The 13,789-nt window shown below is 33.9% G+C and overlaps 1 protein-coding gene across 1 annotated transcript in view; it reads right to left on the reverse strand.

Annotated features, from left to right (window-relative positions):
- LOC149795401 (cysteine-rich venom protein Mr30-like) overlaps nt 1–5,950 on the reverse strand; it is a 7,423-nt gene extending 1,473 nt beyond the window's left edge. Inside the window, exons 1-5 of the mRNA XM_089964088.1 lie at nt 5,779–5,950; nt 3,110–3,204; nt 2,449–2,539; nt 2,079–2,230; nt 463–548 (exon numbers count right to left, since the gene is read on the reverse strand). Of these exons, the coding sequence (XP_089820214.1) occupies nt 465–548; nt 2,079–2,230; nt 2,449–2,539; nt 3,110–3,204; nt 5,779–5,830 (474 nt within the window). The 5' untranslated portion in view covers nt 5,831–5,950 and the 3' untranslated portion in view covers nt 463–464. The remainder of the gene's footprint in view (nt 1–462; nt 549–2,078; nt 2,231–2,448; nt 2,540–3,109; nt 3,205–5,778) is intronic.
- Between the last annotated feature and the right edge of the window lie 7,839 nt (nt 5,951–13,789).

A 13,789-nucleotide genomic window follows, 5' to 3' on the forward strand; every position in this document is an offset into this window, starting at 1 on the left:
ACTCTCTACATTTCGATAAACCTGCATATCTACTTGACAGTTGACTATATATCTTCCTATTCACATGCATTATATATATATATATATATATATATATATATATATATATATATATATATATATATATATTATGTATTTTGTATGCATCTATGAAGAGGAATTTCTACTGCAACATACATACATACATACATACATACAATAAACTGACAACGAACAGTGCGAAACTAGTATCTAACTAGCATGAACACTTTCGACTCCTTAATGAGTCTTTTTTAAAGGCAAATACAACACATAGACAATACAAACAAATAAAACAGAAAAACGGTAATGTTGGCAAAACTTTACATGGATGTTTCTACAGGAATTCCACATTTTAACTGTATTATGTGTCAACTAGTTTATTTCAGTTTATATATAAGAGAAAACACAAAACACAAGAAATCTGCCATCTTTGAGACTTACCCTTATGCGTAGTTACAGACGTAAAGTTTAAAATGGGGGCAATCCTTATATCCACAACCAACCGCTTGTGTTTTCCAGAGCATCAGCTGTGAATAAAGATTGCAAAGAGGGCGTTTAACTGTTTTCCATTTTCCTATTTCGCAGTGTAAACAGTTTGTACATGCTGTTACCCACACATTTATTATATGACAAAAATAAGGATTGCGGTATATGAAAAGAAATATTCCTAAACTGACCATTCACGGCCTTATCTAAACACTGGATGCATAATTTGATCCTATTAAGACAGCCATCAAATCAAATAAGATTTAGGAAAGTTTTATTCAATAATCTTCTTCCCTGATGCAGGTTCTTCTGCAGAGTGGTCACCTCCAGACAGATGCCTCATCACCGTGAACGTATTTCGTTTCTTTCATTCCCTCCCTCGTGTGAGTGGATGTTTTAAGTGATTAGCAGTGTACGATATTTTATCGTACAAAGATGTACAAGAATTGGAGTTTTATTTATATAACGCAAGGGAGATAACCATATGAAGCATCTTCAAAGATATAGTCTGTGGGATCATGCATGCATTGGCATCAGGCTTGCATTGGATTTCAACGGTGTGGAATGCGTGTTTGTGGTTTGCGTTTTGGGGGACTTTTAATGTGGCTTATCAATTTGAGTCATATCGCTACAATGTCTGCAGTGTGGCAATTTATATTGATGTCTAGCATCGGGGCATCATGCTGCAGACATGTGGCATTATGTCCCACCCAGTCACAGCTTACGGACACCAGGGCGACCAGTCCTAATACTAGCCTCATATTGCTGAGAGTCAAGCGAGGTAGCTGCAAGTGCAGTTTTTACAAATGTTCGGTATGATTCGGTACGAGTCGGCCGGAGCTTGAATATCCCGCATCCGAGACGGATGCTCTAAACATTTATATACTCGGGGGTGGTAGTATTGAATGCAACAGATACAGTCCGGGCAAGGCGAGATTGACTATCAAAATAAGTATTGTCTGTCTTTGTTCCTCCAAAAGCTTTATTCTTCAGAAAAGATATAATCAAATGAAAATAAGCGTAAACTATATCGCAAGTTACTAATATCAAAATTAGAAGTATTTCATCTTTAAATTTCCCAATCTCGCCATCCTACATATGATGTGTTAGGATGATTTCGGTATTTGCTTTCACTCTGCGCTAATCGACAACATAATATGTGGTCGATGTGAGTAGAAAAATCAGTGCCGCTTAGACCAAAAATCACCTAAGACCGTTAATTGAAACTTCAGTTTCTTTATCTGCGTTACACCGTTTTCACAAACCATGCTAACAGGAAAATTAAAGGCGACTTCTTAAATCGTGTGGGACAATTTCGATTCCTCTGTCAATCATTAGAAGCATGTACCCATTCTAACAAGGGCTTGTTGTTACGTTTTGACACCGACATTATCTACGATATTATTTTTTATATTTATATTGCATATGACATAATCTTCATAATATATGAAGATTACATATAAAAGTACTTCATTACCATATAAGATAGGCACTGTCGTTTGATAATCCTTTTAAGAATGGTTGGATTAATATAGAAGATTCGCACTGTGATTAGATTGACTTTCACTTACCTGCGTATAGTGACCCACTGCCGATCCATTTGTGGAGCCAACACCCATTTTGAAATTTTGCTTTTCAGATGCCCATAAACTGATAATATACTGCCAGTCTTTTGCTTCGGTATTGTATGCTATATTCTGACCAACATATACTCCGGGTAATTCTGAAATATGAGTCATTTTATAAAGGTTATCTAATTTGAACATAATACTATATATGTGCTTTCTTTCCTTGGTCATTACTAGAAAGTGGACTCTGTTTATGTTCGACATTTAAAGTGATCCAATAAGGAAATGTAAAATAAACAATTTAATATAGGACGCAAGATAAGCATGTTATAATGGAAAATACACAAATTGTCAGTTTATAAAAAATATTTACCTGGCAATGCTCGATCTGCGGCTGTGTCATGTTTAAAAACACATTTATTGGCATGTCTCTGAGCCTTGGCGGCGATACCATCATGATATCTCTGTAACACATGACACCATTCATAAAAATAAAGAATGCAATTGCAGTATGTTTTCTTCTTTATCAAATTTTGTAAAATAAAATTGCTAAACGCTTTTAACTTGTTTTTTATGATTTATATGTTTTGACATTATACATATCTTTGGAACTGAAAACGGTTGAGTTTTAAAGTTGCAATACTATTTCCTAGAACTTTTTTCCTACTATATTTGCACAAAACAAAAAAGCAGTACTTTTCTAAAATCTAAAAGTTCAATTTATACTTCATGCTTTCAGAAATATTAAGCACATGAGATGTACTGCAATTTGCGTTTATTTCTAAGCCAATATATGTGGGTTACGCCAGAATAAACAATAATCAGATTCCAATGATTTTGGTAGAAGAAATACATATTTTAAATGTTGCTTACATTTTGTGGTTCGATATATTTTCAAGGCATATTAGTCATTCTGACTAAAAGTTTTGAATATCGGTGGCCAAAACGAAAACGAAAGTATCAATACAAAACATGTATAGAGAAAGATACAGGAAAACAGACAGACATATGAACATACAGATAAAGTTTATTACCATTTTCATCATATTGGAGGCTTGGACTGAAGATCTGTATGTGTCATGTACACTTGCAATCAGAGTCTTGTCAGCTTGGGTCACTTGGGTCACGGCTGAAAATAAATGTGTAATACATGTTTAAGACATATTTTGTAAAGTAGCAAATGTTTCGTGAAGTACATTGTATATAAATTGTGCATGCAATTAAGGTTTTAATAAACTAAAACCTCTCCCGCAGATAGTTACGGTAGGGGCAATGTAACTATAAGTGACGCGAATTCCAATTCGGAAATGCGGTAACGGATAGACAATATGACTGACAGAGTGGCGGACAATATCTCAGTATCCCTTGCACATTTTAAAAATGGTGGTATTAAAAATCTCGTTTTCTCGCAACCACACACATGCACGGAAAGAACCAAGCACAAAAATATTTTTATTTGTTTGTTTATTCATTTATTATGGGCAAATTATTTAACTAACCTAAATCGTATGTTATTTATACTGCTTAATTATGTATATTTTTTCTAAGGAATGTACTGGCATGCTGTCCTTTTCTTGTTGGATCTGATTGTTTTTTATATGGCAATACATATTTTCCTATAAATATTGAAATTGTAAAAGAAATAATGCAATTCTTAATATATGCTCCTTGAAATGATGTACAACTTTTGGGAAACGTTTTTGTCATTAATTAACTTAATCTTTCAAGTACTAAGGCGATTATCTCATTGTTACAAAACGCTACTGTGCCCTATGTTGTCCCTTTCCCTCTCAAAATTAAAAAATATTTACAACCTCGCACATTTTCTGATTGTCAGTGTGGTATTACTACATTGTGTGTTTCTAATTAAATGTATTTCTTCTTTCAATTATTACTTGAAAAATATATACTATCATTAATATGTCACCAATTACGCAATTTACGAAGCATGCAAAATTGAGGATAAAACTCTAATGTACACTGAGATTCCATACTCGACAATAATTTAACATAGAGCAATCAAAAGGAAAACTTGCAGCTCTATCAATCTAGCATCACATATTTATTTAGCCAGTAAAAGAAACATTATTTTGTTTTTCTAATAGAAACCAAATCCATAGGAAAATTTAAATCCTGCTCTTTGTCATTACCGACGATTAAAACATGCGTTTTGTGCAATCACATGTAGATTGCTCACCAAATGTTCGTCTCACATGTTTTTCATGTCAACAACACACGTGTACCTTAAACGCTGGTCAGAGAGAATATTTATTGAGAGAGAGAAAGAGAGAGTGAAGCACAGACAAATAGTTTTATTTTCCTTTTAATATACCGAATTGATTAATTATGCTCAATTTATCAATTATAGTCGTAATTTTTGAATAAAAACCTTTTGCATATACAATATCCATACGGTGAAGCCAATATGTTTTCTGTAATAAACGTTACATTTAAGAATTAAAGAGGTCATTTGGTATAAATCAAACATCTTGTTGTTTTTTGTGGGAGCTAACATTACAGTGTTATTACGACAGCGAACTAACATGAGAACGAACACGATACCCATGCTAAATCCATGTTAATTCATACACATGAACAAATATAACAGGATGTTACGTCCGAAGCAAACTTACAACCCTCGGATGGAATTTTCACCTCCTATACGAATGCATATGAAGGATGTTGTTATCGATTTTCTGGTTATGATAATTTATGAAAATCATAGTAGAACAGAATATTGTAAAAAAGATAACACAGGGCTGGTGCACACTATTTAGCGTGAGAATTAGTTGAATTTAACTTGAATTTATTCACCTCAACGAACTAATGTATATAGCCTTTTGGCATGGATTCGCCAGTAACAATGTAAAGTTATTAACATAAATAACCCTCTGGTAAACTCGCTCTACATACCAACTTGTAGACCAACATCCAAACAACGAAAATAAACTCATTCTACTTAGCACCTTATTCGCTTACTATCAACACAAATAAATTAATTCCACTTACCAACGTATAGATCAACATCCAAACAAATCGAAATTCATTCTACCTACAGAATGTTATGCCAACTATTAGAAATTCATTATACCTATGCTGTATGCCAACTACCAGAGTAAAGAAACAATTTTCATGCAAACTAGTAGGCCAACTACCGGAACAAAGTAACTCATTTTACTAATCAATTTTTAAGACCGCCAATAGAACAAACAACGTTCATTTTACCAACTAACTTGTAGGCTAACTTCCAGAGCCATTAAATCATTCTAATTACAAAACGAAGGTGGAACCACAAGAACAAAGAAACTCATTCTACCTGCCAGACATTTAGAAGTTAAGCTTTCATCATCCCTGGTTCTCATAACTGGATTTTTATTGCTCAGTCTTAGTTTTTGCTCAGCGTATTTTGTAACCATTTCACGTAGCCACAAATACAGAAAGCATCACTTTGTAGAAATAAACCATTGCTATATGATCGCTTTCTGCCTTAACATAAATTCGCACAAAGGTTAGCGAAAAAGGGAGTAAATAAAACAATTGCAAACAATAATATTATCAGAGTACTTACCAAATTATAGACAATTCAATAAAAACGCTTAGAGGTAGAAGTCAGATTACATAACAACTTTAAACCTGCTTTGCTTGAATTCTAGTTAATTAGCTGACAATCATAAAGGAATCAACATAAACGTAATAGACTTACTGACTTGAAAGACGGCCAACAGCGCTAAAGCTATCAGTATTTTTCCAACCATGACTTGATACTAAGTAGATCCAACTCTCGTAGACTGGAAAATGGGCTTGCAATAGAGTTATGTGATGACTTGATGACCGGGCAAACTTACATCCACTCTAAATCCCAATGTTGCAGAATCTGCAATTGTTTCAATACCGTAATTTTCATACCATCATATTCGCTAGTCTGTTGTCATTACAGACATTACTTTTTTCCAAACATTAACATTTCGATCGATTCTAATAACCATGTTATTCATTATACACTTAAATATGTATTGAAACATAAATGCTGTCATTACTGTTATTGTAGTTTATTGCATATGACGAGAATTCAAAACATTTAAAGAGAACTTATTGTTGAAAAAAATGTAATTAGACAAAAAAAGCAATCATTCTCGTATTATCTTGTTTACCATTATGTGATCATAAGTAGTCTTACAATAGTAAACACATTCGGAAAATCAGTGATTTGCTGTAAGGGCCATCACTAAAGACACATGCAGGATATAATAATTGATCATAGGTAGCGGAGAATAATAGTTTCGTCTGGTGCTACTACATGTACTGAATAAAAGCCATATTTTAATTGTTACACTCTAATTGCTTGTGAACTGAGGAAGTACAAAGTAACATGTTGTACCAAAGAGGAGGAATCCATGTTAAAACTGAAGAAGAAAAAATATATACAGAAGTGCGTCCAAAAATAACAAATCTGAAATAGGTCATAATTGTCTGCACAGTCATAATTTGGAGAAAATTGAATTTCATGGCCAGTCATGTGACATAAAATGATCTTTACCTCAAACAGTGTATCTACCAAAGTGGATAGATAACATAGCATGTGTATTCACTTTTTGGTGTCTTGAGACCGAGCACATGCAAAGATTTAAATATCATTTCCAGGCTGGCACACCCTATTACCCATGCTAAGTCTGGATCGTCCCCAAGAGCTCACTCTTAGCAGAAACATACAAAACTACTATCTTAATAATTTTCAATCTAATAATGGATGGTTGCCACAGTACAAATCCATTGGTACACTCTACGTGTGTGTATGCATACGCAGATAGAAGAAAACTAATATATATATGATAATGATGATAATTACAACGGATTCTTGGATGCGTTTAAATGCTTCCACTGTGGGGATGTGGGTCAGTTGCCTTTCTTCCACTTGGGAATAGGTGTGCTTAATTGCCGGACTGTCCCCTTCCCAAACCAAATTAATTTGGGAGTGACATGGAACGACAGACATAAAAGCCTTTGGTAATTGGTAAATGAGGATGCGGCTTTAAAGTTATATCCAATTCCATACGCTGCAAACTAATGAAACGTTTCGCATAAATTTCAGAACTAGAAATGAACTGGTCTGTCATTAAATGTTACGTCAACACAATGGCTTTGAATAGTTCACAATAGTTGCATGATGAATTATCATCCAAAGAGCACTTTCTATTTCCACTGAATAATCCTAATAAATGTTTTCTCTCAAATTATCTAACTACAAAATAATATACATATGCAGACTTTATATTCCAACAATAATACAAGAAATAAGAATGAGAAAACAGGCCAGTCTGAGCTACTTATGTTCAGGTGAAAAGCTAACATGCACTTATTGTTACCACTTTTTACCTGACAAATCGCAAATTTCCAATATAGTTAAAGAACTCATATGATTTAACCCACCAATGGGACTAACTTAATTGTTTTAAGATATCACCTGTCCGACCTATCCAATGGGAAAACTCCGAATCTTTCAACATATTTACTAACAATTTTATTATTAGTAACTTTTAACACATACGTAAGCATTTAATTTTATTATAAATCTTATGCAATTTTGCCTTATGTTAAAATAGATCCTATTCACAAAATACTGAAAAACAAACGCTACTGCTGTGTACAAAGGGTACATTGACAAATCAAGACAATGAAACATTTACTGAAATACTTGAAAGTTGAAATCTGAATCATAGGCGTGGACAGTAATTCATAAAGACAACGATAAAACACAACACCTCAGGGGCAATGTAGAGTTTGACGACATTTACAAAATATTTTAAAGTACCAGTGTTAAAATCACTTTCAAACACCTGACTGACAAATCAACTCGATGATGATAATAAGACAGCATATATTTTTAAGTCACCGGGAAATTATCAATGTTTCCTCTAAAACTTTCTCAAGCAGTTACACAAATCATATGAAGAGACTGTAAAAGAAGGCATAACACGGATAGAGGTTACAGTCTAATGATAAAAAAGCTGAAGAATGTCTGATTCATTGCATAGAATTGCTTGAAAATGAAAACGTTTCGTATACCCACGGCTACGTATAATTCAAAGCATTGCTTGATGGTTTTAAGCAAAATGTTACGCTATTAAACCAGGTCATAAACATATGCACTATTGTTATGACGTTAACTAAATGAACTACAAATACACGAGTAACAATTATGAATTTCAAACGGACAGACTTTATTCATGTCCATTTTAAATCTGAAAGACATCACCTGTAATATTGTATCCTTGTATTATCAACTGTGCTGTAACCAGAAGATTTGATAATTATGACAAGTACAAACCACGCAGGGATTATTCATCCTTTTATGCACTATCGTCATGTTCTTGATAACCTATTAAAATAGTTAACTCTTCATTTTTAAATTTATATTCTGCATCACACTGAAAAGTAATCACTGTCTTCAGCTATTGCATTAAAACCCTAAGTGGGAGAGACAGTTCTACTTTGCGCAGTCATGTTTGAACAAATCCACCAAGAATATACTTCGGTTGTTTTCGTAGGTGGTGGTGTATCTTTGCACTCTCTGAATCCAATAGCACACACCATGCCAGAGGCTGATCACCGATTTTACAAGTCATGAGTCGTCGATCCACGTCGTTCCACATCAATTCACGTCGTTGGACATCGACCGTCGGCATGTGATGCCATCCCAAAGGAGTGATCATAACGTTTACTTAAGACAGTTAACAGCAATCATAGCAGTCTCGGTCAACAACTACACACGTCTACTGTAAATTTTATCAGTTTACACCTTCCATACACATTTCTCTGTCAAGTCAAGGAACATGGACATCATGACGTCTCCTCATTAAAAAGTTAACAGGTCACCTAATAATTCCACTGATCAGTAAATTACTGATAGCTATACACATTAATATTCAATTTGAAAGCGGCGATTATTCAAAACACTGATGTTGCAAGGTACATGTGCCAAGGATCGATGTAGAAAGACGTTGATCGATGACCATTGGCTAGCGACAATCTGGCCAACATATTGGTGCGAAATACATACGTTTCTTGCGTTTCTGACTCAGTTGTAGTACCACACCATTTTAATAATAACAGGTCTTGGTTTGTCTAGCAACAACTAATCCATTAGCCAAAATGTTTCCACGATTTCAAACCCGTTAGGATTAGCAGAGTTGTTTTTAAATTTTAAAGTTCCAATTGTCATTTTTTAGACTTGTATAATAGCTCTCCTGATCCATGCTATTATCCTCAAACAGACAAAACAAATACATGCTTCCTTAGCGGCAAACAAGTGAGGAAAGATGTTGAAATAGAACGTATTACTTACATCAATTAGTAATGTGTAATTAAATGTATTCCAAACGGAATCGTGAAAAAGATCCGATAATTTCTTACTATCGAATTATTATTTTTAAGGAATAAGCGTGTCTTTGTTTGACATGATCGTTTATTATTTCCTGCAGCGGCTACTTGGGCATTTTGAAAACCCATATTCCTCAAACCATCTGCCCTCTGCCCTCCGTTTGGTCATTGCTTCCATATATCATGCCCTTTTCTCCAGCACAATCACACAACTTAATGTTTGCCAACGTTTTGATATAGTCCAATGATCATTCATTGGCTAAATAATACACCAAAATATCTTTAATCTTAAACAACTTCTAACCTTCCATCCCAGTTTGTATCCCTTCTATTTCGTTGGTCACTCGGGCCATTTTGACAGTAGACTGAAACTAAATACGTTGCAGAGTAAATCTTTTCTATGATTCCGTTTGGAGTAGATTTAACTAAAATGGATGTGTCACTAGATTTAAAACGAAAGAAATAATGTTAATCTGAAATAAAGCTACATAAATAGCTTCATTACCTACACTGGGAATATAGATTAATACGCAAAGACCCAAGTTATGGTACCTCTCTCTCTCTCTCTCTAACACAAACACATACACACACACCTATTATGCTTACTTTTAGTGTGATTAATTTGAGACAGAGAATAACCCTATTTAATAAACTGATATTTGTCCTATTCTTACGAATGCTTGCTAGATTAGGCAGACGGAATGTATAATACTTTACTTAAGCGCGTATGACGAGGCTTCTAATGGATGCAAACAATTTTCAAAATCGGATCCTAGAGTGGATACACATCCTACATCGTCAGATCATTTTTTCAATCAAAATAAAATCATTAAGAAAAATAGATAATGCATTAAAGAAAATCATTGATTGTGAAATTGGGCCCGAACCTATGCATTAGACGGTTAGAGAGTTATCATTTTTTGCCCACCTGGGTTATAACTAAGTACCCAAGTCACGATTTATCGTATCTACCCCTCCCTCCATCTCATGATTAATTTGAAACTGCAGTAAATATGATGAGTTTTATATTTTGGATGACTTGAAGAGATACCTTTCTTCATATAATGGTACTTTTATATTCTTACAAGTGTTTACATGCGTAGGCATTCATAATTTATCTTTAACATCTATACACTATTAACAAAACTTAATGGATAATTTGTGAACCCGGATCTAGGGTGGAAATACAAACTAAAGACCTTGTTAAATGTATTCAACCCGGATAGAATAAAAAAGACAATGCATTAAAGAAAGTTTCTGATTGTGAAATGGAGATAATAAAAATGCATGAGATTGTTATTAAATACGCAAAAAATTATAATACCTTTTACAATCTGAACTATTTTCATCTTTCCTAAGGCGAAAATGCCATACCTGTGTAAAACAAGCAGGAAACACTTAATTTGTTGCCTACCTAGAATACAACAAAGAACCAAAGTCCCAAGTTCTTGGGTTTAATTTGAGATTGGAGTAAATATAAAGTTTTATATTTTAGGTGACTTGGCGAGTCGCCCATCCTCATATCCTGGTAGCCTTCCTATTCTAACAAGTGCTTGCTTATATAGGCATACAACTATATAAATTATCTATATCTTGCACGCATCTATATTTCCTTTATTAGATTTAATTTCATTGCAGACGGGTTGAAACAGGTGGATTTTCATTGTAAAATGATGATTCAGAGGATGACCCTCCTTAATATACCGGTATGTTCAATAAATCCTAGCTCGTATGATGTGGTCAATAGAAAGTATTATTTAACTTAGCAGGATACGGTTCATCAAATTAAACGCCATGCTTGGTAGTGTTGTCACAACGCCTTACAGTTTACGTCTAAATTAATTTAATCAACCTGCATATGTCAAAACGCGATCAGAATCATGTATAAAGATTTCTATACACATTTTAAACATTATTTGCAACATTAAAATATAAGTTTACGATGTCCAGACACTTAGAATAGACTTATTTTTAAAAAGTTTTCGATACATTAAAATAGTAAATATCTTCGAGATTCTGATCTTATAGACATTTTTGTAATATCTTGGAAGGTATTAGAGAACTACATAGACATCTTTTATAAATTAGGTTCCTTTGGACATCAACCTAAGAGTTAAATTTTCAAGAAAAAATCACATGTTTTCAACTAGTTTTAAAATGAAATCAAACCAGCGTTGTCAAAGGATGCATCCTTATCGGTACAACCGTTTTATTTTTCATCGTCTCTACACAACTGTATAAAATATAGCTTGCTGACACAACAACATGGAAAGGTCCTGGTTGGCATAAGTACCCATCGATATACGTGGTTCTATCATTCTACTTGTTTACCCATCAAATTTGAGAGGTCCTAATGAAAAACTTGTGTATTCATTGCCTACATTAGGAACCAAACTTCATGTATACATACCAACATTAAAAGATAACATATGACATTATGCATTTCTTATTCTTCTAAGACTTTATGATAATTGCTTTACAAATGAGAGAATACAATACCTATTTACTACCGGCATCTCAAACATGGGTTGTACAAACGTCGCATGATAAGACCTCACAGTGTTGATGTGTAAACACACACACACACACACACACACACACACTGGTATGTCTCTATGGTTCCAGAAGCAAAACCATTAAGTATTGAAACACCTAACAAATAATTTCATTATTAATGTTATCAAATGAAAATGTATTTAAAACATGTATATTATAAACTGAATCCAAAATAGTCCAATAATTGTCCAATAATAGTTCTATTCGAGTCCAAGAGAATCAAATGCTCAGAATGGATTTCAGAACCTCGAATGCACTGGTCTGCCTACAGTTTTGGTCTTTTAAAATGGCTTTGTCCGAAACTCCTTTAAATAATTCAAAATAGTCAAGAATAATATTTTAGTTTAGTGAGTACTTTGTAGTTCCAACAAATAATCAAAACAAATTCTACTTCTCAAATAGCATCTTAACACAGCATTAAATAGTCTGAAGACTGGTGTTACAATACGAATATAGGAAATAAAACTGGCTAAAATTGTGCAGTCAACACACTTATTATATACAAACACAAGCGGTTAAAACAAATTTCGCTACTACAAGCTACATGACTCTTTGCAATATCCCACATCATAAAAGAATCCACATGACCTAACCCATCCAATGGGAAGTAACTAAATTCTTCTAAGAATTCACCTGACCATCCTGCCAATTGGGAAATACCCCCTAACTCGAAAACAGGTTTTATCAATATTAATATTAATCTTTGTAAACAAAACAAATACAATTACGGCGGTTAGGTTTAAATGTATGTTTTTTTTTCTCAAAAACTATTTCACAGTATACAATATCTCTTGAAAGTTTCACATATTTTAATAAGTTAGAACATATTATTGTTGTGCTAATCAGCATAACTGAAGGTAAGAAACCATTTCTCAAAATCAAAACAAACCATTACATTTTCTCTGTTATGAACGAACGTTCGCCTTAATCTTGGGGTCCATATGTGTTAGGCAACAAATACCCTTTGATATTTCTGCTAATCCCAGGTTTTGGGGGTAACAACAAAAGTAAGTACCGTAAAATGGTTCTCGATGCATTATTTCTCTTTACATTCTTCTTACCATGAAACCAGTCAGAATTGTACACAAATATTCACGTCGTTTGAAAGAAATACATAAACAGGTACTTTTGTTTTATGTGAAAACATAAAACTAGGCAACATTGTAAGGGATAGTGTTTTAAAAAAGAGGTGAACGAAACTGCTAAAGGTTAATAATATTGATCATATGGTAGTATGTATTCACTTTTTATTGTTTTATATGACTTACTGAGAATATAAAAGAGTCTATACATTATTTACAAGGCTGAAATTGATGCAACCTGTTCCAGGAAATACGTATTGCTTTGAGTGTCATTATTACCCAGAGGAAATACAGCAGTAAAGGGGGGGGGGCACTTTACGGACAGTTGGATTGTAATGTTAAATCTACTCGTTTGCACTTTACGGACAACATTTAGAAGAACAACTGTTTCATCCTGCATACGGACAAAGGAAATTGAACATAGGACTGGGTCTGTATAAGGCCAAGGTCAATTTTGTCATGGGTAGGTTTGTATTCGGACAATAGGAATTGAACTGGGGTAACGTCAAGGTACTGGACACTGGCAACAATGTTGCAAGGGGTTGACCAAAATCGGGCGGAACAGTATGGCAAGGGGTTGCCCTGAATACGCGTTACTCCAGGTACAAAAAGAGACATAGACATAAGGACATGGTTAGAGACAGGGTTAGAGACTTAGAGACATATACTTATTTCACAAACATTGATTTATGAACATAA

The sequence above is a fragment of the Sinohyriopsis cumingii genome, chromosome 7 (assembly GCF_028554795.1).
Source record: "Sinohyriopsis cumingii isolate HCF-2022 chromosome 7, ASM2855479v2, whole genome shotgun sequence".
Classification (NCBI taxonomy): domain Eukaryota; kingdom Metazoa; phylum Mollusca; class Bivalvia; order Unionida; family Unionidae; genus Sinohyriopsis; species Sinohyriopsis cumingii.